Genomic DNA, 22,439 nt, shown 5'->3' with positions numbered 1-22,439 from the left:
AAGCAGGCAATCCAGATTTCTAAATGGAAACTCCTAATTATTAAGAGAAATCTTTCAGCATGAAACAAGAGGCTGGCCACACCAAATACCTATAAGCCACATGTGGATATCTGGATGGCATCCCTGCCTAAATGCAAATCAGCTGGATGCAAGTCCATTTGCTGCTGAAAAACTCTCTCACTGTGGTCATGACCGTCTGCCCAGTGTCTCAGACCCTGAGATTCTGACCACACTTCCTTCCCATTGGTGTGTTTCTCCAACTCCTCATTTTGCCCACTTCCTCGCGGCAGCTCAGGTAGCCCCTCACGCTAGTCTTCTCTGGTCTCTTAGAACGGGTCCATGGAACACCAGCCACACATGTCATTACTGTACAGCCATCATCACTGGATGCTGCAACACAGGCATCTCTGCATATACTTTGAATAACTCGTTTCTTGGTGAATGACTGAGCCATGGGTAGGGCAGAGAGGATGAGTTGCAGGATGAGTCTCAGTACTACTGGACACTTCTCCTGGGCCAGGAATTCACAACAAACGATGAAGCCTCAGGGAAGACAAAGGACAGATACATCCTCTGAAAGCTAAGAAGAAGCTATAGGAAGTTCTCAAGTCTCCCTGGCTCACAGGCCACGTGGTCATCTTCTTGGTCTTCCTGGAGGACGAAGTTTCAGAAATCCTGTCTAAGGAAAGTGATAAGAAGCGAGAGGCTGCGGGGTGGAAGCGCAGTGGGGCTTCCTCCCGAGTTGGGGTGTTCCGGAGGCCACAAGCACAGCCCTGTTTCCAACCAGGATCCCGAACAGAGACCCCCGGGATTCTCCTGACGGCGGGCCCATGCTACGGCCAAAGAACGAGGCTCTGCTCCTCAAGTGACGAGAGTCTGCCTATAACTTCGTGGCCTTCAATATGAAGAAAAAGGTCCGGGCACCCGCAGGGCGGTGTTAAGATTGAGGGCTAGGACTCAGTATCCGGGTCTACCTCGTCGTGGGGGTGAGACCTCGAAGAGGCTGCTGGCCTCTCCTTGACTTTAAATAGAGTCTAAAAGGCACAGGTGCTGGACGAGGCTTCGCCTGCCCGCTCACGAAACGCGGGGCGCCGGGTTTCAAATCATCAGCCGGAGAGGGATCACCAATGACCGACGCTACACCCACCAGCCGGATAAGTTCGGGACGGAAGTCGAGCGGAAGCCACCCCGACACCTCATTTCCGTCCGCCAAGGGGCGAACCTGGCACCGGATGCGGAAGTCGCTGCAGAGGTTACTGGGGAGTGTAGTCTTCGAGACCATGGCGTCCCGGGGGAGGGTCGCGCGTAGGGCAGTGAGCCGACTCTGTCATTTTCTACAGGTCTTCTGCGCGTGGTTTTAAGACAAAGAGGGGGGAAGCCAGGAGTCACAGTGGCCGTTCTCCAGCGGCCGGAGCATGTTACCCGAAGCGGCACCGTGGGAGGTCCATGGGAGCCTCCGGCCGTCAGAGCGCCTCAGGTTGCGCCGAGCATCCTGGGAGGTGTGGTCCCCGCGCCGTGCCGAGGATTCGGGGTAGTGTAGTCTCGGCGCCCCGCTGGAGGACAGCCCCAGCTGGTGGTTGGAGCGACCCCTTGTTCTTTGGTGGCGCTGGTGAGTGGGGCTCCCGCGGGAACCTTGCCGCAGCCGTACCCTTTTCTGCGCGGAAAGGAAGGTCCTGGACGACTGGTTCCTGGGCTGAGCCTGGGGACCGAGCGGATGTGGCGGGGGAGGGGGTAGTGGCGGGGGCGCGGGGGGGTAGCTCGGGCCATGCTCTCCCGGATGTCTTATTTTGGGGGTGTGGGCGCGCCTCTCTGGGGGAGTTGAGTGAGCTCAGCCGTGAAACCCGGCGGGGGCGGGGTTGGGGCTCGGGCCTTCTGTCTTGGGGTTCTTGCGGGTGGTGACAGGTTCGGTCTTGGCTGAAATTGCGGTACTGGGCGAGGGGGTCGCTCATGCCATAAACCCCCAGGTTTCAGGGGTTTGAAAGTAGGCCTTTGGGGAATCTGATCTTTCCCAAGTGGTAGTGTGGTGACCCTCCTTGGGGCCATGTATCTCCGAGGTTTTGGCCACTTGGGGGCTAGTCTTCTTTGGGCCAATTACCCCTCAGCTCTGCAGGATTTGGGTGAGGAGCAGGCTAGCTTGGCCAAACGATCCCTGGTTGGATAGAGTCTGGGGTGACAATGTTGGCACGATCTTAGGGTCTCAGTTTGGGTGGTCACCCCTGGTCTCCGTCCTTGGAGGAAGGAGGTCAGGCTGGGTCCTAGTGGACAAGTTCTAAGGTCCCAGAGACCGTCACTGATCACAAGAATCACAGATTCTCACCCCTCTGGTATGGCTTTGGGATTTTAAGTCCAATTTGGTTTTTTATTGCAGAGAAATTTCAAACAGCCAGAAGTATACAAAAATCCACAGACCACATGTCCATCACCCAGATCCAACAGCTGTCACCTCATGACCAACCATTATTCATCTCAAAGTGGACACAGGGAGAATCATTTCAACTCACAGAGGTTCACCGTCATTGCCCTTACTGTTTAAGATCATGGTCTCCACAGCCAGATTTCCTTGGCCCTGTCACTTTATAGTTGTATCACCTTGAGCAAGAGTCTGAACTCACTGTCCCTCAGTTTTCTCAAAATTAGGAAAGTAGCAGCTACTTCATTGGGTTGTTGTAAGAATAGAATGAGGTAAAACTCACAGTTCCTGGCACAGTCTCTGGCATATGCCACCTGCTCTGTAAACATAACCTTCCATTATTAATAATAGAAGCACAGAGAGGATCACCTCATATTCACTGTCAAAAGCATGTCAGGGCAGGCTGTGTTCTCAGCCTATATCCCAGCTCTTCCCAGGAAGCTGCCCACAGTACTTTTCTTCTGTGGCAGGTCCACTCCTGATATCATTAAGGAAGAGGAAACGCTACCCTGCTGGAGCTTGAGGGTTTCCATTGACTTTCCCAAATATTTATTGTTCTTGTTCTGACAACTTTGGCCCCTGCCTGTCCAGAGAGGACTGCCTGCTGGGGAAAGGGGAGAATCCAGAGCTCCTGACAGCCCAGCTTCAGGTAGGTGTGCATTTTGAACCATGAAAGGGATTTCCTTTGCTAATTTGACATCTGTGTTCTACAGTGTCCTCTCTAGGGTCAAACCTAGCTAGTTCCCCCAGGAAAATAGGCCTGTTCTAAGGGTGACCATTTCCTCAGGGAATATTTTTCAAAGCTGGTGCTCTCATTCCTTATATCTCCATTCTTATCCCTGCATTCCTTCTCTCAGGATTTTTTTCAGATGTTCATTTTCAGGTCTTGTCAGGTGGTGCGAAGTTGTCAACATCCTGTTCTTGTGTTTTCCAATGCCCTCATTTTACTCTCTTCCTGCTAGAGTAATTTGTAGCAAATCCCAGTTATATCATTTTCATAAGCATCTAACACTTAAAGACTTCTTGTTTTAATGTAACCTCAGTTTCACTGTTACACTCAACAAAATAAATAGTTTAGTAATATTATTTAACCCTCAATACATATTTAATTTTTTCCCAGTTGTTTAAAAATTGCCGTTTCTCCTTCCAGTCAGAACAGCCCTGATCAGAGGCAGGCAGGAGAGGGAGAAGTATCTGGAAACCGCCTGATGGTTTGCCCTGTCTCCACCCGCTTCTCCTCCTGTTTCTTCTGACCTTGCTGATCTGTGTGAGCAGCTTTATAACTTGATACAAGCTGGGCCTCTGAGTTTTCCTTGCATCCCTGCTGTTTCCAGACTTAGCTCCCATTTAGAGGCTGCATCCTCTCATTCCCACCTGTGCATTCTCTGTGATTCCTTTTCCTTACCATTCCTGTCTCTTCTCCTTCTTGCCTTGTTTTTCCTTCCCTTTAGAGCTAAGCTCCTTGAAAAAATGATCTCTGTATGCTGGCTCCACTGCCATTCATCCATTGTCTTTTAAACATTCCATTAAGGCTTTTTCAGTTCTGCCCACTGAAAAATATTCTTGTCATGGTCACCAGTGTTGTCCCTGTGGCTAAAGGTCACAGCCAGTTCTCAGTGGTTTTTATCTAGTTGCTTACTTCCTCCTCTTCCTCCTTGTTTGTATATCCTTCCACATGGCTGCTGTTGGTTTCAGGTCTTCCTGGTTTTCCTCCTACCCCATAGGCTGTTTCTCCTCTGTCTCCTTTGCTGGCTTCTCCTCTTCTCCTTAACTTCCACTGTGGAAGGCCCTAGTTTAATTCTCAGGCCTCTTGTCTCCGCTAGCTATATGTTTTCCTTGGTGGTCCCATACACTTTCAGGGCTTTAAATGCCGTCTGCCTGTGGCTCAGCCTAGATCTCTGCCTTCAACTCTATGTGCCGTCTCCTACTGTGTCCACATTTCCACTCGGGTGTCTCATGGGCATCCCAAATCTAATGTGTCCAGCAACAGACTCTGATCGCCTCCCCTGAACGTGCTTCACGCCAGTGAGAATGGACAATTTTTTCAAGGAGTTTAGCTTCCAAAAGGAACAAGACATGGTAGCTCCTTCCTTCAGATTGCTCAGGCTCAGAAGCTTGGAGTCATCTCCATTCCATTCTTTCTCTTAAGCCCCATCCACTAAGCAAATCTAGGCTCTAACGATCTCCAGCCCTGCTGCTTTCACTGCGCTACAGGCCGCCATCTCAACCTGGGTGACCATAGCCTTCGAGCGGTCTCTTTGCTCCCGGTGTCCCCTGAGGTATATTAAGCAGTACGGCCGCCAGAGAGATCTTTTAAAAGGTGAATCATATCATCGTATGTGTTTGCTCGAACCTCTGACGGCTGCTCATCCTAACCAAAGCCAAAATCCGCATCCTAGAGCGGGGCCTGGTCTCCCACAATCACCTTTGGACGTCATCTCTGCCACCGGTCTCAGTCTGAACACGCCAGCCACCGCCTGCTCTCTGGTCCTCGACTCTTGCATCAGAATCTTGCACTGGCTGCTCTCCTGACTGAGAGGGCTTTTCGGTGTTACCGGCTCGGCTCGCTCCCTCACGTCCTACGGATTGGTGCCCAGTCAACTCAGAAAGGCCTTCCCGAATCCTTCGTTCAAAGTCCCGCCCTACCCACTTGCGTTGCTGCTCTCCTCCTTTCCCGCTCGGTAGCCTGCCTGTCGCTCATCCCTTTCAGATTTGCTGTGTGTTTTATTCGTTTAATTTGTCCAGCTTCCTCCGTTGACCTCCATGCCACTGAGGGCAGGCGGTTCTGTCTGCGTCACTTCTGTACACACGGGTTTGAAATAGCGCCTGTCACACAGTAGGAGCTCAGTAAATATTTGCTGCACGAAGAAATAGTCCAGCCTCGTGTATACCGAGCTGATTCCGGTAGTATGGATGGAGCCGCCGGGAGTGTTGGGAGACGGTCTGCGGAGACTACCAGGCTCTTGCCATTGTCCTAGTGCCCTGGCTACGTAGGGGTGGGGAGGACCTGAGAGAGTTCAGGGGCGGAGTCAGTTGGCCTTGGCAATTGGTTTGACGTGGAAAGTAGTCATGGCCACTGAGGGCCATGAATGGCAGGAAGATGCTTCTGTCATTAAAAAAGCTGAAGAGAAAGATAACACAGCATGTCAGAAAGGGAGTTCTGGTTATTGATTGCTGCACAGTAAACCACCCTAAAGTTTAGTGGCTCAGAAGAGCATCCTGCTTTAGTCTCTCAGAGTTCTTTGGGTTTATCCTCATCACCTGGGCAGTCCTTCCTCTATGTGAGGTACACATCTTGCAATGGGAGCAGTCATTTGGAAATTCATTTGGATTGGAACGTGCAAGATGCTTCTCTGATGTATTTGGTGCTTTAGTGGATTGGCTGGAAGGCTGGAGTCAGCTGGGGCAGCCAGGCCTTTCTCTCACCATGTGGCATTACAGCCTCCACCTCTCTGTGTGGTCTCCGCTGCCAGAGAGTTGAACTTATATGGTATCTGGGGACTCCTGAGAGTGAAAGCTGTCTAACCTTAAGACTTATGCCTGCCCATGGCAGGTCTTCCTGTCATGAATCTTCCTCCCTCTTTCTCTTTTTCTCACTAATACACTGTTTATATTTAAAAAACAACAAACTTAAGCCTGTTACCAGCACAATGTCAACTGGGTCACATTTCTTGGTTAAAGCAGGAGCAAGGCCAACCTGAAGGAGCTCCTAATGTTTAACGCAGGAGTAATTTTGACAGCAAAATAAACAGTGCTAATACTGTACTATAGCCCATAGGATAAGATATGAATACATACTGATTTGAATAAATAACCGAATAATATAAATGGGGAGGCAGAATAGCTCTTGCTTACAGAAGAGTTTAGATTAGTGAATTTAGAATGAAAGAGGGAAATAGAACATTGTTACTTGGTAAACACCACGGTAATAATTGTTGCGCACAGGTTCCACAGATGCATGCTAAAATTAGCGTGTGGAAGTTTGAAGAGAAATAGGATATTTGCATAATCTCAAAGTGTATCTCCCAAGATATGTATTAATATAAAGGGAAATAGAGTGACTTTACATGGAAAATCCCAGCAGATACCACCTTCCCCAAGTGATCAAGATCAAGGTGAACATTACCAGTAAAGAGGTACCAACATCATGGAGTCATTGATACGGTGCACTGAAAAGGACACAGCATCACAGCATTGGAGACATTCAAACCGAAAATGAAATGGCCTCATTCTTACCATGAAAAACTATCAGACAATCCAAAATTGAGGGCTACGCTTCAAAAGCATCAAGTTCAAGAAAGAAAAGAAAAGACAGGATTCTGTCACAGATTGGAGAAGATTAAAGATACATGACAACTAAATACACTGTGGAAGCCTCAGGTGGATCCTGGGCCAGAAAAAGTACAGTAGTGGAAACACTGGAGAAATTTAATGAAGGTATTTAGTTTGGTTAATAGTATTGTGTCAATGTTTATTTCCTGGGTTTGATTATTGTACTTTGGTTTTCTAGGATATTAACATTAGAAGAGCTAAGTTAAGAGTATATATGGGAATTGATATTTTTGTAACTTCTTTGTAAGTCTAAAATTAGTTCAAAAGGTTTTAAAAATCCATCAATCCTTTATTGTTGTTGTTTTTTTTTTGAGGAATCTATATTGACTTTTGTTAAAGAATATCTCAGCATGTATGGAGGCAGTTGGAGTCTTTTCTCTAATATTTAGAATTTTGCTTCAGTATTTTTGCAAGTGATAATTAGTTTATAATTTTCTTTTTTGGAACTGTCATCAAGTTAAGTACCAATGTTATACTTGCTTTATTAAAAGAGAGATGACTTTTTCCATAATTTTTTAGTTCTCTGGGATAGTATTTGGAATGTTGGGACTATCTGGTTTGAAGGTTTGGTGGAATTTACTTGTGACCATTTGGGGTCAGTTTTGGTAAATTGTATTTCCTTGGAAGTTATTCACTTCATTAGGTCTACAGATTTATTTGTATAGAGGTCTGCAAAATAGTCTTATGTGGCTTTTTAACAAATGCTTTCTGGTGATTTAATAGTTGTTTCTCCTTTGGTCATTTCTTCTTTTGAATATTCATACTTCCTCTCTTCTCAATTGTTAGCTAGTACTTATTAATGTTTTTTAGAAAACTGGACTTTGGCTTATTAGATCTACCATTGTCTGTTTGTTAGGTTCTGCTTTCATCTTTATTATTTCCTTCTTTGTGCTTTCCTTTGGGTTGCTTTATTTTACTAGTTCTTTGAACTGGGAATTTAATTTGTTTATTAGGATTCTTTCATATTTACTTATAAAAGTATTTAAGGCTATAATTTCCTTCACCTCACTGTCCTAACTAAACCCCATATGTATGTAGTGTTTTCATCATCATTTTTTAGAAATTCCTTAGTCTCATTTTGTCTTTTTTCTTTTGTTCCCACTATTGCCCGTGTAGCATGCAGCAAACACTTTCTACTCTTCTCTCCACTTTTCTCCTCTATATTCACCTATTCAGGACACACAGCTGTATAATATTAGCATATATTTTCTTCCTCATTCTTTTAGAGTTAGATCTATTATTATGTATATTAAATACTCATCATCAGTCATTTTGCAAGTTTCCCATTGTGTCTTGCTTTGAATGATTTTTTTTTTTTACTAGATACTTTTAAATTGTGGTACATACACCTAACATCAAATTTACCATTTTAATCATTTTAAGTGTGCAGGTCCGAGGCATTAAGTACATTCACAGGGTTATATAACCGTTACTACCATCCATCTCCAGAAATTTTTCATCTTCCCTAACTGAAACTCTATACTCATTAAACAATAGCCCTCCATTCTCCTTTCTCTCTAGCCCAATCAGGCACCAGTCTCCTTTCTCTTTTCTGTGAAGTTGATTATTGTAGGTATCTCACATAAACAGAATCAGATAGTATTTGCCCTTTTACTTCTGGTTTATTGCACCTAGGCCTAATGTCTTTATGGTGCATCCATGTTGTGTCTTGTATCAGAATTTCTTTCCTTTTTAAAGCTGAATAATACCCCATTGTGTATATATTCACTTTCTGTGCATCTATTGGTTTGCCTCTACCTTTTGGCTATTGTGACTAATGTTGCTATAAACATGAATGTACGTTAGGGTTAGGGGTTAGACTTGCACAAATGTGAAAGTTCATTTGCCTATATAGCCAGAAGTAGAATTGGTGGGCCATGACAATTCTATTCTAAATTTTTTGAGGATAGCCATACTGTTTTATGTCTGTACCGTTTTACATTATTACCAGCAATATGCAATGGCTGAATGGTGACTTTGAAAAATCTGATGGAAGTCTGGTACTTTATGCTTGGAGATACTTAGGATTTTTGTTGTTATTCTTTGAAGGCTAATACTTTTTCTAGTGGATATCTTGGAACTGGCGGTATAAGTCAGTTTTTCTCTCATATAGGTTTTTTATTTTCTTGTTTTTAAGAGATAAGTTCTCTCTCTGTTGCTCAGGCTGCAGTGTAGTGTGGTGTGATCATAATACAACCTCTAACTCATGGACTCAAGGAATCCTCCCACCTCAGCCTCCCTACTAGCTAGGACTGTAGGCACATGCCACCACACACAGGTAAGTTTTAAAAATTTTTTGTAGAGATGGAATCTTGCTGTATTGCTCAGTCTGGTCTTGAAATTCAGGCCTTAAGTCATCCTCCCACCTTTGCCTCTCAAAGCAATGAGAATAAAGCCATGAGCTACCATGCCTGGTCCCTTGTAGGCCCTATCATATTTAGATTCATATCATCTATTTTTGAATTGTTTTTTTCCATTATACTTTTAAGTAGTAGTTCTCTTTCATTGTTTTTTTTCTTCAAGAACTATATGAATGTTATTTCTTCATCTGTTTTCACTTCTAACCTCTTTCCTGATCCTTTTTACTTATTTATTTTTATTCTCTTATATTGTTTTACAACTATTTTTAAGTATCCATGATGTTTTCCTTTCCATTTATTCTTCTTTGGCTGTCTTGTGATTTAGTCTTCATTTCTCATATAATACTGTATTTTTCTTTATTTCTTTCAGAAGTTCACTCAGATCTCATTTTGCTTCAGTTTTTTGTTCATTTCTATTCTTGGTTTTTGAATTTTTAATTCAAGATGAAATCTTGTATTTCTAAATTTATGCTTAGATATTTAATTTAGCTTGGAGTTATTGTTTGTTTTTTCCTATCACCATTTTTTGAGGAGTGAAATTTTCTTAGCTGAATTGTTTGATTTCTCATATTCTCTCTCTCTCTCTCTCTCTCTCTCTCTCTCTCTCTCTCTCTCTCTGTGTCTCTTATTTCTGTAGCAACTGTCAGAATCTAGTATTTTTGAGACTTTTTTCCCTAGCTCAAGAAAACTTGTGAGCATAGCAAAGTATGGTTTCTTTACTGAATTGCAAGGGAAAGAGAGGTTGAGTATGCTTTTTATTATTCTCTTTTGTTTTCACTAGGCTCTGAATTTCCTTCTCTTGCCTGTTTTTCCCTTTATCTTGCCGTTTCCAAGGGGTGCCCCTTTTCCTTACATTCTACACTCTCCATTGTACTGTTCTTCCACCAGTTGTGAGGTTAAAGAGTAGGCCCTGCCTCACTCATGGGGAGAGCATGTTCACCTGACATCTCTCATTTCTGTTTTCCTTACCCAGATCTATCTTCTGAGATATCACCCTTCTTTAGGGACACCAGAAAAAAGGCCACAGGGTCCTGGAGAGCCAGGGGAATGGTGAGTGTTTCCTGTCTCCATACTGACTGTCACAGGATGACACATTCCCTTTTTGTGCCCTGACTGCATTATTGGCACCTAAAAGAATCCAATTCCAATTCTGGATATGTGAATTATCTTAACAGAAGTCCTCCCTCGGCATCTTTGTTCAACCTATGACTCGGTTATTCACCTACTAGTTAACTCTAAATGACACACAATTCTACAGTGCAAGATACAGTCCACATTTTTTGGTTCAGCTTCTAAACTTCTACTGGCTGAGAGTACATCATGATACTAGAGTAGGAAGATCCAAGATTCTATCTGCCCACCTAGAGAATTATACTAGCAGAATCTTTCTGATGTTCCTGTTTTGGAACTCTGGAGTCTAGTTGAACTTTGGAGTCATGCAGATTCCAGGGAAAGACACAAAGGGTAAATTATACTGAATTTCAACTCTTAGCACAGTAGCAACTACTGTCTGCCACTCGGTCAGCCCTATGGCAGGCAGCCATGCATGTATTTCTTGAGCAGCTTGCATATGGTTTATGGTGAGACAGGGTGGGCAATAAGGATCTTGACTCCAAATATTGAGGATCAGTGTTTTGATTGCTAATTGCTGTTTCTTATGGTCCAGCATTGTTGCAACCCCTACTGGTTGAAATGGCTTTAGGGGATTTAAGGAGCCAGAGCCTCGTCTCTCACCTCCCTTTTATTTTTCTTTTATCCCATTTGAGATCCAGGCATTTAAGTAGGACATTCAAAGTAAACTGCATATATAGTGGGAGCATAGAAGGTCATTATGCATACCTATGGAAAGGCACAGGCTCGGAAAACATCTGAGAAGACCTTAAGCTTGTCCTTCAGGATTATTCTTAGCATAGAGAAACCCTACAGCATTTTTAAAAAACAAAAATAGCACCAGATGTGGTGACTCATGCCTGTAATCCCAGCACTTTGGGAAGCTTAGGCAGGAGGATCACTTAAGGCCAGGAATTTAAGATCAGCCTGGGCAACAAAACAAGACCTTGTCTCTACAAAAAAAAAAAGGAAGAAAAAAGAAATATCAGTCAGGTATGGTAGCACATGCCTATAGTCCCAGCTACTCAGGAGACTGAGGCAGGAGGATCATTTGAGCCCAGGAGTTTGAGGCTGCAGTAAGTTGTAATCAAGCCACTGCACTTCAGTCTGGGTGACAGAATGAGACACCCTGTCTCAAAGAAATTTAAGTAAAAACAAAAAGCAAAAATGCAAGCAAAAGGGAAACTCTGACTTCTAAGTTGCCATATTATAAGCATTGAATGTCTAATTTTCAATAAAAATCACAAGGCATACAAAGAAATTAGTAGTATGGGCCATTAAAGGAGAAAAAACATCAATAGGAAACATCCCTGAGAAAAGCCAGATAGTAAACTTACTAGACAAAGACTTTAAAACAACTGTCTTAAAGATCTAAAGGAAAATGTGGAGAAACTCAAGAAAACAGTGTAAGAACAAAATGGAATACAAATAGAAAACGTAAACATAAACCCCCCAAAAAATTTCGGAGCTGAAGAGTACAATATCTGAAATGAAAAATTCATTAGAAGAGTTCTGAAGATAGAAAACTGAAATTATTCAGTCTGAGGAACACAGAGAAAAATATTAAAGAGAACAGAGCCTAAGGGACCTATGGGACACCATCAAGTGGAATAACTGTGTATTGTGGGATACAGAAGAAGAGGGAGAAAGGGACAGAGAGGTTACTTGTAGAAATAATGGCTAAAACTTCACAAATTTGACAAAATACTTGAATATTCAAGTTGCTCAATGAAGTACAAGAAAAACTCACAGACCCACACTGAGACACAATATAATGAAAGCATCAAAAGCCAAAGATGATAAGAGAATTTTGAAAGCAGCAAGATAAAAGCAACTCATTATATGCAAAGGATTCTCAGTAAGATTATCAGCAAATTTCTCAAAAATCTCAGAGACCAGCAGTCAGGGAATTGATATGTTCAAAGTGCCAAAGGGGGGGGAAAAACTGTCAACCAAGAATCCTATATCTGGCAAAACCACCATTCAACACTGTGGGAGAAATTAAGATTTTCTCAGGGAACCAAAAGCTGATGGAGATTACTACCACCACACTTGCCCTCCAAGGAATACTAACAAAAGTCTTAAAAATTGAAATGAGCCGGGCTCAGTGGCTCAGCCTGTAATCCCGCATCTTTGGGAGGCTGAGGTGAGTGGATTGCCTGAGCCTGCGGGTTTGAGACTCGCCTGGGCAACTTGGCGAGACTTCATCTCTACAATAAATCAAAAATTAGCGGGGCGTGGTAGCACACACCTGTAGTTCCAGCTACTTGGAAGGCTGAGGCAGAAGGATTGCCGGAGCCCAGCAGGTCAAGGCTGCAGTGGCCGGGAGCGGCCACTGCACTCCAGTCTGGGTGACAGAGTGAGACTTCAACTCAAAAAAAAAAAAATTGAAATGAATGGACACTAAACAATTAAGATTATCTGTTAAAGGCAAATGCATAAGTGATAATATCAACTAGCATTATATAACTTTGGTTTATAACTTTGCTTATTGTTTTCTACATTACTTAGGAGACTACTGCATTTAAAAAATTAGGGGTTTTTTTGACCACACATTGCATAAAGACATGAACTTGTGACATCAGTAACTGAAGGGAGATGGAATAGACTGTATAGAAACAGTTTTTGTATGTTCTTGAAGTTAAGCTGATAAATTCAAACTAGAGTTTTGTGACTTTAAGATTTAAAAGTAATCCCCTTGGTAACCATAAAGAAAATAGCTATAGAATATATAGAAAGGGAAATGAGGTTGGCACGGTGGCCCATACCTGGAATCCCAGCACTTTGGGAGGCTGAGGTGAGGGGATTGCCTGAGCCCAGGAGTTTGAAAGCAACCTGGGCAACATGACAAGACCATGTCTCTACAAGAAATATAAAAATCAGCTTGGTGTGGTGGTGTGCACCTGTAGTCCCAGCTACTTGGAAGACTGAGGGGGAAGGATCACCAGAGGCTGTGGTAGCTGTGTTTGTGCCACTGCATTCCGGCCTGGGCAACAGAGTGAGACTCCAACTCGAAGAAAAAGGAAAGGGAAATTAGAAGGCAATTTAAAATAACCTTGAATTTTAAATTGAAAGCAGCAACTTAAATATCTGAAAATTGGGTATAAAGGTCTTGGAACACATGGCAACAGGGTCACTGTCGAAGGCAGGCTCTAATAATCTCACTGGCTCCTGGTGAGCAGGACTGGGTTTTGTGTTACAGGCACACATGGCATTCACGGATGTGGCTGTGGATTTCACCCAGGAGGAGTGGAGGCTGCTGAGCCCTGCCCAGAGGACCCTGTACAGGGAGGTGATGTTGGAGAACTACAGTAACCTGGTCTCACTAGGTAGGTGTGGACCTCTCAGGACTCATATTTCTTTCTACTGGAAGTTGTATGCTTTGCTTGAAGTGGCCATTGTGTTTTTTGACTTGGCCATTGGGTTGGACTCAAAAGCAAAGACATTTTGTTCTCTATTTCCTAGGGAAGGTCTGATTTTGTAGAGTAGAAAATGGGTCTATTTTTGTGTGTGTCCATGTGTGTATGTTTTTGTGATGTTCTATTTGTAAGCCTTTTCTCCCAGGCTGAGGCTCTTTTTGTTAGAGATGAGGTCTCACTATGTGCCCATGCTGGTCTCAAACTCCTAGGCTCAAGCAGTCCTCCCACCTTGGCCTCCCAAAGTGCTGGGATTACAGGCATGAGCCACCGCACTCAACCTTAGGCTCTCTTTGAAGTTATAGTCTTTCAGATGAGAGCGGTGTCATCAACATGGAGTAGACTCAAAGTGCGCTTATCTGAATTCACTTTCCCCACTCATCTTCGTACCACTTTTAAGTTCCTCACCCAGTTTGACTCTGAATTCTTGAATGGACCCTGGAACCTATGACCTTCAGTAATTTTGTTTTCTTTCCTTGTGAGCAGGAATTCCATTTTCTAAACCAAAACTTATCACCCAGCTGGAGCAAGAGAAAGAGACCTGGAGAGAGGAGAGAAAATGTCCACTAGCCACCTGCCCAGGTGAGTCAGAGAACACTGGCAAATGGGACACAGAGGAGGCACTGGTCAGGTACTTGACCTCCTAGGCTGCTGTTCAGACTGCCTGGCATGGCCTTGCAGATTTTCTTCTTCATTTGAGTGAGGGGCTTTCCTGGTAGCTCTTGTCTCTCTCCTCCACCATGAAGTCTTTCTTCTTCCCGTTGGGTTTGTCTTCACTAGCTCACTCCATTTTCTTTCACACTGATGGGCTTCTTTCTCTCATTACTGTTTTTAAAAAGATCGGCAAGAACACAGAAAAAAACCGAGTGAGCTAGGGAAATAGGGCAAGACCACTGGGCGGAAGGAAAGTCAAAAAGCCCGTTGAGACATCGAAACAGAATTCTAAAAGGCTGTGAGCTAAGCATGGCTTTTACATTTTTGGGTGGTTATATAAATATATAACATCCTCGATTTTGCCCTCAAAGCCTATAAGCCATTTACTGTCTTTAAGATAAAATTGACTGACCACTGCTCTAACGGAGTATAATGTATAGCTATAACTTTTTATATTCTGCTTAATTCGGGCACCACTTATAGTAAAACGTAAGGGCATTGCCACTGCGCAGTCCCAGTTACCCTTTCCTCCCAGCATCCTTCACGCTGTAGTTGTCATTTGTATGAGTGTTAAAATACTTGTTTTAGGCCGGGCTCAGTGGCTCAGCCTGTAATCCCAGCACTTTGGGAGGCCATCGTGAGCAGATTGCCTGATCCCGTGGGTTCAAGACCCACCCGGGCAACTTGGCGAGACCTCGTCTGTACAATAAATCAAAAATTAGCTGGGTGTGGTATCGTGCGCCTGTAGTTCCAGCTACTTGAAAGGCTGAGGCAGAAGGATCGCAGGAGCCCAGCAGGTTGAGGCTGCGGTGGCTGGGAGCATGCTACTGCATGCCAGTCTCGGCAACAGAGTGAGACTCCAACTCAAAAAAAAAAAAAAAGAAGAGAAAAAAGTACTTGTTTTAAACACTTGTGTAATTTTTAATTGAGAAAAATAGTTAGAAAACTGTCTTTTTATACTCATCTAGATAATGTAGCATTTTCTGTTTCCTTAGTTTTTTTTCCTGAAGATCTGAGTAGGTTTTCTGGATTATAATAGAAGAGGTACAAAGTAGTGGTGGCTGGACAATAGGGCATGTGAAGGAAGTCTTGGTTGGGAGCACTTGAGTTGTGAGCATTTTGAAGACCAGGGGATCGAGCCTCCCAGTCAGACTAGGCAGAGTGCTTGGGCCACCCCACCAAGAACTCAGTTCTGACCCAGACTTTCTCTCTGCAGCAGAACCAGAGCCAGAACTCCACCTCCATCCATTCTGCCCTCCTGATTTCTCCAGTCAGAAGCTCCCCATGCAGCATGTGCCGTGTAACCACCCACCCTGGCTTTTCACTTGCCTGTGTGCAGAGAGTCATATCCAGCCAGGGGACCCATGCCCAGGGTACCAGGAGAAGCAGCAGCAGGCCACTGGCGGAATTTCCTGGAGTGACAAAGCAAAAGGCCAAGACAGTGAAGGTGCCAAGCCTTTGTTGGGAAGGACAAAGAAAAGGACACTAGGGGCGTTCTCCAGGCCACCGCTGAGGCCGCCGGTCAGCTCCCAGAATGGCCTCAGAGGGGTGGAGACAGAGGCCAGCCCAGCCCAGACGGGGAGCCCGGAAGAAACAGACAAATTGCTGAAGAGGATAGAGGTCTTGGGGTTTGGAACAGTCAACTGTGGAGAGTGTGGCCTGAGCTTCAGCAAGATGACAAACCTGCTCAGTCACCAGCGGATCCACTCAGGGGAGAAGCCCTACGTGTGCGGGGTGTGTGAGAAGGGCTTCAGTCTCAAGAAGAGCCTCGCCAGACACCAGAAGGCCCACTCTGGTGAGAAGCCCATCGTGTGTGGGGAGTGTGGGCGGGGCTTCAACCGGAAGTCCACGCTCATCATCCACGAGCGGACACACTCAGGCGAGAAGCCCTACATGTGCAGTGAGTGTGGGCGTGGCTTCAGCCAGAAGTCCAACCTCATCATACACCAGAGGACACACTCGGGGGAGAAGCCGTATGTGTGCCGGGAGTGTGGCAAGGGCTTCAGCCAGAAGTCGGCTGTCGTCAGACACCAGAGGACACACTTGGAGGAGAAGACCATCGTGTGCGGTGACTGTGGCCTGGGCTTCAGTGACAGGTCCAACCTCATCTCCCACCAGAGGACACACTCGGGAGAGAAGCCTTACGCCTGCCAGGAGTGTGGGCGGTGCTTCAGGCAGAGGACGACTCTCGTCAACCACCAGAGGACACACTCGAAGGAGAAGCCCTACGTGTGCGGAGTGTGTGGGCACAGCTTTAGCCAGAATTCCACCCTCATTTCCCACAGGCGGACGCACACGGGCGAGAAGCCGTATGTGTGCGGGGTGTGTGGGCGAGGTTTCAGTCTGAAGTCACACCTCAACAGACACCAGAACATACATTCAGGGGAGAAGCCCATCGTGTGCAAGGACTGCGGGCGCGGCTTCAGCCAGCAGTCGAACCTCATCAGACACCAGAGGACGCACTCAGGCGAGAAGCCCATGGTGTGTGAGGAGTGCGGTCGCGGCTTCAGCCAGAAGTCCAATCTGGTCGCACACCAGAGAACGCATTCAGGAGAGAAGCCATACGTGTGCCGGGAGTGTGGGCGCGGCTTCAGCCACCAGGCCGGCCTCATCCGGCACAGGAGGAAGCACGCCAGGGAGAAGCCCTACTTGTGCAGGCAGTGTGGACTCGGCTTTGGCAACAAGTCGGCCTTAATCACACACAAGCGGCTCCACTCCGAGGAGAAGCCTTGCGTGTGCCGAGAGTGCGGCCAAGGCTTTAGCCAAAAGTCACACCTCAGCTTACATCAGGTGACACACAAGGGCGAGAAGCCCTATGTATGCAAGACGTGTGGACAGGGCTTTAGCCTGAAGTCTCATCTCACCAGACACAGGAAGGTCAAGTCTGTCCACCACAGACCTCCCCTCCCGACCGATGCTGAGGCCTTTGTGATACAGTGTTCTGACCCCTTCTATGCCGTCTGAAAGTGCAGACAGTGGCAAGAACTGACCGTCAGGATTTTTACTGTTATGAAGTGGAGTAGAAACATACATTACTTTAGTGGTCAAAGGATGTTTGACTTGTTTACTTTCTCCACTGTCTTCTCCATGTTTTGTGGCCTTTTGTTCTAATAAACTTTGCCTCTTACAAATCTGTAACCTTGACTCTGTCTCATTCACTCATCCCTAAAGACAGAGAATTAGCAGTGACCCAGATATCTGGAACTCTTAAGTCCACTGTTCCACAAGAATTCACTTCCTTAGGAAACATAAGAACCTAATCGATTGTATATTTATTGGAAAGTCTGGTCTTTTGTATAAGGAGATAATCTAGGAGCTGTCTACAGAAATTTCAAGTGGGGGCAAAGAATCTTCCAGAAGATGTGGCTTCTGGTCCAGTCCCATCTGTAGCCACCCTCTTCCCTTGGCTCTGACAGCTCCTCTTCCTGCTTCTCTCCTTGGAGCTCTTAAACGTCTGTGTTGTTGCCCTGACTTACCTGTATTACTTTTCTCAGGCTTTAGTCCCTGGTTCTCCCATCTGGGGACCTCTCACCAACACACTGTCCCCAGCACTCCAGTCCCACATAACAATGTTTCAGTCAAAGGTGGATCAGATATGACTGGTCCCATACAGTTATAATGGAGGTAGTCAACTAGTCACCTACCAGTGGGAAATATGTGGAGGTAGAAGACGGTGACACTGATGATCCTGACCCCATACAGGCATCAGCTAATGTGTGTGTTTGGATCTTAGTTTTTAACAATCAATAATTTAAAACAAAAACGCTTATAGAATAAGGATATAAAAAATATTTTTGTACAGCTGTATACTGTTTATGTTTTAAGTTGAGTGTTATTACCAAAGCATTAAAAAGTTTTAAAATGTATGAAAAAATTAGTCAGCTAAGTTTAATTTATTATTTTAAAAAATTGAAATAAATTTAGTGTTGCTTAAGTGTATAGTGTTTATGAAGTCTACTTTTTATCTTTTATACTATTTTATCATACCTTTTCTATGTTTAGATACACAAATACTTAACCATTGTGTTCTAGTTGCCTGCAGTGTTCAGTACAGTCACATGCTATACAAGTTTGTAGCCTAGGAGCACTAGGCTACACCATACAGCCTAGGTGTGTAGGAGGCTATACCATCTAAGTTTGCATAAGTATACTCTACGATGTTCATGAACTATGAAATTGCCTAAGGTTTTCTCAGAATGTATCCCTGGGGTTACATGATACATGGCTATATTTGGATGGTCTGCAACTGTGTGTCTTCCTCAGCTGTCCAATAATAGAGGTAAGACCCTTGAAGCCACACTTGCAAATCAATCCTGTAATATCAGGGTTTAGGGCTTTCAATCATGCTCCTCAGCAACCTATACCTGGACCCAGTGCCCATGCCAGTCAATCAGGTCACTGGTCTAAGCGCCCTCAGACACACACCCTCAGTAGTTCTCCAGTCACAGAGCTAATGATATCTAACCCTATTTAAAGACTGTTAATAACCACACCTCCATTGTGTTCCAGTCCAAATTGATTTTGCTCAAAATTAGTGGTCCTCAGGGTACATATCTCAAGGGAACAACCCTATTTTAAGACTGTGTGATTCCCATTATTTAAGTGTGTGATTGCTAGACTATGCCCAAAATGGTTTCTGAATTTTAAGGGTATCTCAGCCCAAACCAGAGGGAAATGTCTGGAAGAGCTTTATGAATATGGTTTATCTAATGAGATGAACTTCAACAAGAGGAACCCATAAACAATTGTCATAGAAAAACCAGCTTGGTCTAAAAAGGACAAAAAAACCCTACCTTTTTATGGGCAGAGAAGCAGGTTGAGAAATCTAAGCTGCAAACACAGGCCATTTTTCATGGAAAAGGAAGAGTAAATCTGGAGACATTCAATACGCCATGCATACATTCATGATAAGTATGAGCCGCATGGTCCTGTGTGTGATGTGCACAAGGGAAGACCCGGGAGGCCTCACACAGCAACAAGTCCTGCAGCCGTTCACCATCATCAGAAGTGTCTAGACACTGGTGGGAACCACTCTTGTAATTGTAGAAGTCAAACGTGACTTTATTCATCTTTTGTTACTAGCGTATAGTGAGAATTACAATTTTAATACACTCCTTTCTTAAAATGTGTATACTTTTTTCTTTGGCACCCTGTGTATATCATGAACTGGAGACATGTGACCCTCCCATGAATTTCAGCTGGCCTTAGTAACTGGCTTAATCAAGAGAGTGTAGCAGAGGCAATACAGGACTTCTGGGACAAGTTCATAAGGAGACTTACAGCTTCTACTTTTCAAACCCTGCTGCCATGCTGTGAAAACTCCAAGCCACATGGAGAAGCCATGGAGGCATTTTATTCCTCAGTCGTAGCTGAGTCAGCTATCAGTGAGCATCAACTCATGCGAACAAGCCATCTCAGATGTTCTGTTCAGTCAGTACTTCAGATAACTGAACAGATAGTTATCTTCAGATGACTGAAACTCTGGCTGACATCTACAACCTCAAATGAGAACCTCAAATGAGAACCACTAAGCTGAGCTCAGTCAACCTGTAGAACTGTTGGATGATGATGATAATGTTGTTGCTTTAAGCCCTACATTTTAGGACTGTCTGTTATACAGCAATGGATAAATGAAACACCTTTATAACCCAGGACTGACTTTCTAACTGTGACTCAAAATCTCAAAGTCATAATGAAGTCAAACTTGTCTACACAAAAAATTCTGCAAGGCAACCTACACCTTCATACAAAACATAAGACAAACAATGCAACAGAAAATACTCAATATAAGAACAGATAGCTTCCAGTATAGAAAGTCTTTTGTCATCTGAAAATATCCTTGACATCAGTAAAGATACAAAGGAAAACCACACAGAGATATCATTTATACCTTTGTACCTGTCAGATTAGCCAAAATCACAAAAATTGAAAGCAGTCTGGTAGACTGAAGACAAGTACACTTATACATTAGTCTTGGGAATATACAATGGCACAAGTCTTATGGCGGACAACTTGGTAATATCTATTAAAATTAAAAATGCATATTCCCTTTGATCCCATAATCCCACTTAATGGAACTTACCCAGTAGCTATCCATATTCATGTGCAAAATTATTTATGTAAGTTCTTCAGTGCAGCAGTGATTTCAAATATTAGCATAGAAAAAATGCATTTAGTAGAGGAACTGATTAAATAAGTCAATCATGTATGAATAGAACAATATGCTGCCATAACAAAGAATGAGAAACATAACTATGTACTTAGATGAAAAGACCTCCAGGATTAATCACTTGGGAGAGGACAAGAAGAAACAGTACAAGAACTCTATGTCCAGTGTGCTAAGTTTTAGGTTAAAAGAGGCAGGCAATACAAGAACATATTTTTGGAAGAACAAAGTTGGAGAACTTAGTACTTCTCAAGTTCAAAATGTACTATAAAGCTATAGTAGTCAAATAATTAGTGTGTTTAAAAACAAAACAAAAAAACCCCACATCTAACAGCAAAATTTTCTTCTAAAATGACCCAGAAAGGCAGTTTTCCATCCAAACTTGCAGGATAGAATTCTCTGAATATAATACTACACCCTATTTTTCTTCCAAAGTCGTCTTGAAAATAGGATTTTTCATCTGAATTTACCAAGTCTTATGAACTTTCAGCAATAATTCTTATACTAGATTTTTCTAAAATGACCTAGAAAAATCATATGTTGGATATTTTGACTCAGATTCTCGGGAAATGTGATATTTTCATCCAAATCTGCTCAATTTTGAGGACTTATTGGAACTAAATCTACACCAGAATTTTCTTCTAAAATATGCTGAAAATGTGATTTCTTAGCCAAATTCACTCAAATCTTAGGACCTTCTGGATGTAAATCCTGTGCAAGACTTTTCTTCTAAAAGACCTGGAAATGTGATCAAATTGACTCAAATAGTTAGATTTTTTGGACATAATTCCTATGTCAGAATTGTCCTCCAAACCTCCTTAAATTGTGATTTTGGGGTGCAGTAATCTCTGTGCCAGATTGTTCATTGTAAATGGTTGGGAAATATTATTTTTTCTTAAAATGTACTACCAAAGTTTAGCAGACATAAGTCCTATGCCAGATTTTCTTCCAAAATGCCCCCAAACATGATTTTTTTTTAAAATCCAAATTTACTCCAAAATGCAGAAGGTTCTTTTGTTTGGTTGGTTGCTGATTTTTTTTATTGTTGTTTTTGCAAATCAGCCCTATGCCAGCTTTTTCTTCCCAAAAGTGGGGGTTTTTTGTATAGAAGTCTAATGCAAATTTTTTTCTTTCAAAATGGCTCAGAACGATGATTTTTTTTTTCATCCAAACTTCCCAGAAGTGTAATTTTGGACATAATTGCATGCCACATTTTTTTCCAAATTTACATAAAAAATAATCCAAATTTGCTAAATCTTGGGAGTAGGAGGAGGGAGGTGGTGGACATGAATGCTTCATAATTTTTTTCCCAAAATGTAACAGAAATGCAATTTTTAAAACTCCACATTCATTCAAATTGTGGAGGTTTGTTTCCTTTTTTACATAAGTCTTAAGGCAGTTTTTTTCCCTCAAAAATGTCCTAGAAACATGACCTTTCATCCAATTTGACTCTGACTGTAGGTTATTTTGGATATAAATCCTATGCTAGATTATACTTCCAAAATGGCCTGGAAATATATATATATTCAAATTCTCAGAAATCTTAGGCTTCTGTTGTTTTCGTTGTTCAGTCATGTTCAAGTCCTGGCATGGTGAATTACTGTTTAGATCAGGAAATTGTGTCACCAGAGAATTACTGATTAAAAAATAAACACACAAATCTATGCATCTCAGTAAAATGGCCCTCAGGAACTACAAATGGCTTTACTTAGGGAGTTAATGACTCTGGGTATGTGTGAGGCCAAACATTTTCTACCTCAATGAGAGTCCTTTGTATGCTTTTCACACATACAATCTGTTCTTTGGCTTGAGGTTTCTTTTATGTTCTAGGACCTGGTATTGTCTCTTGCATGCTTATGTTTCTTTGACAGTATTGCATACCTATTTCATGGTAGAGTAGGAACTCTAAAACTCTGTCCCTCTGCAAAAGCAATGAATAATCTGGCAAAAACTCAGAATCAAAATTTTTTGAAACTCTGGAATCAACTAAA

General features: G+C 43.3%; 1 protein-coding gene across 8 annotated transcripts; it reads left to right on the top strand.

The window, feature by feature from the left end:
• The first annotated feature begins 1,230 nt into the window (after nt 1-1,230).
• LOC103265579 (zinc finger protein 133) lies at nt 1,231-17,420 on the top strand. 8 transcript variants are annotated; one of them, XM_008063234.2, is made up of 5 exons: nt 1,231-1,609; nt 10,076-10,152; nt 13,415-13,541; nt 14,115-14,210; nt 15,499-17,420. In XM_008063234.2, exons 1-5 carry the CDS (start codon nt 1,447-1,449, stop codon nt 17,244-17,246), a joined length of 2,211 nt encoding a protein of 736 aa, XP_008061425.1. In that variant the 5' UTR covers nt 1,231-1,446; the 3' UTR covers nt 17,247-17,420. The 8 variants fall into 8 exon arrangements, with proteins under 8 accessions (XP_008061425.1, XP_021570789.1, XP_008061429.1 ...); XM_021715114.1 differs by lacking the exon at nt 10,076-10,152 and adding an exon at nt 2,881-3,059 and having other exon boundaries at nt 15,502-17,420; XM_008063238.2 differs by lacking the exon at nt 10,076-10,152 and adding an exon at nt 2,881-3,059.
• Nucleotides 17,421-22,439: the final 5,019 nt, after the last annotated feature.

The sequence above is a fragment of the Carlito syrichta genome, unplaced genomic scaffold (genome assembly GCF_000164805.1).
Source record: "Carlito syrichta isolate Samal-C Ts95f unplaced genomic scaffold, Tarsius_syrichta-2.0.1 Scaffold306685, whole genome shotgun sequence".
Classification (NCBI taxonomy): domain Eukaryota; kingdom Metazoa; phylum Chordata; class Mammalia; order Primates; family Tarsiidae; genus Carlito; species Carlito syrichta.
Note: the sequence above shows the minus strand (reverse complement) of the source record. Positions and strands in the feature narration are given on the sequence as shown.

Bases quoted from the DNA above. Each gene is read 5' to 3' on its own strand.
- LOC103265579 (XM_008063234.2), top strand. From the start codon at position 1,447: ATGGGAGCCTCCGGCCGTCAGAGCGCCTCAGGTTGCGCCGAGCATCCT. The intron at 1,610-10,075 runs GTGAGTGGGGCT...TTCCTTACCCAG, and splicing joins CTTGTTCTTTGGTGGCGCTG to ATCTATCTTCTGAGATATCA. The intron at 10,153-13,414 runs GTGAGTGTTTCC...TTTGTGTTACAG, and splicing joins CCTGGAGAGCCAGGGGAATG to GCACACATGGCATTCACGGA.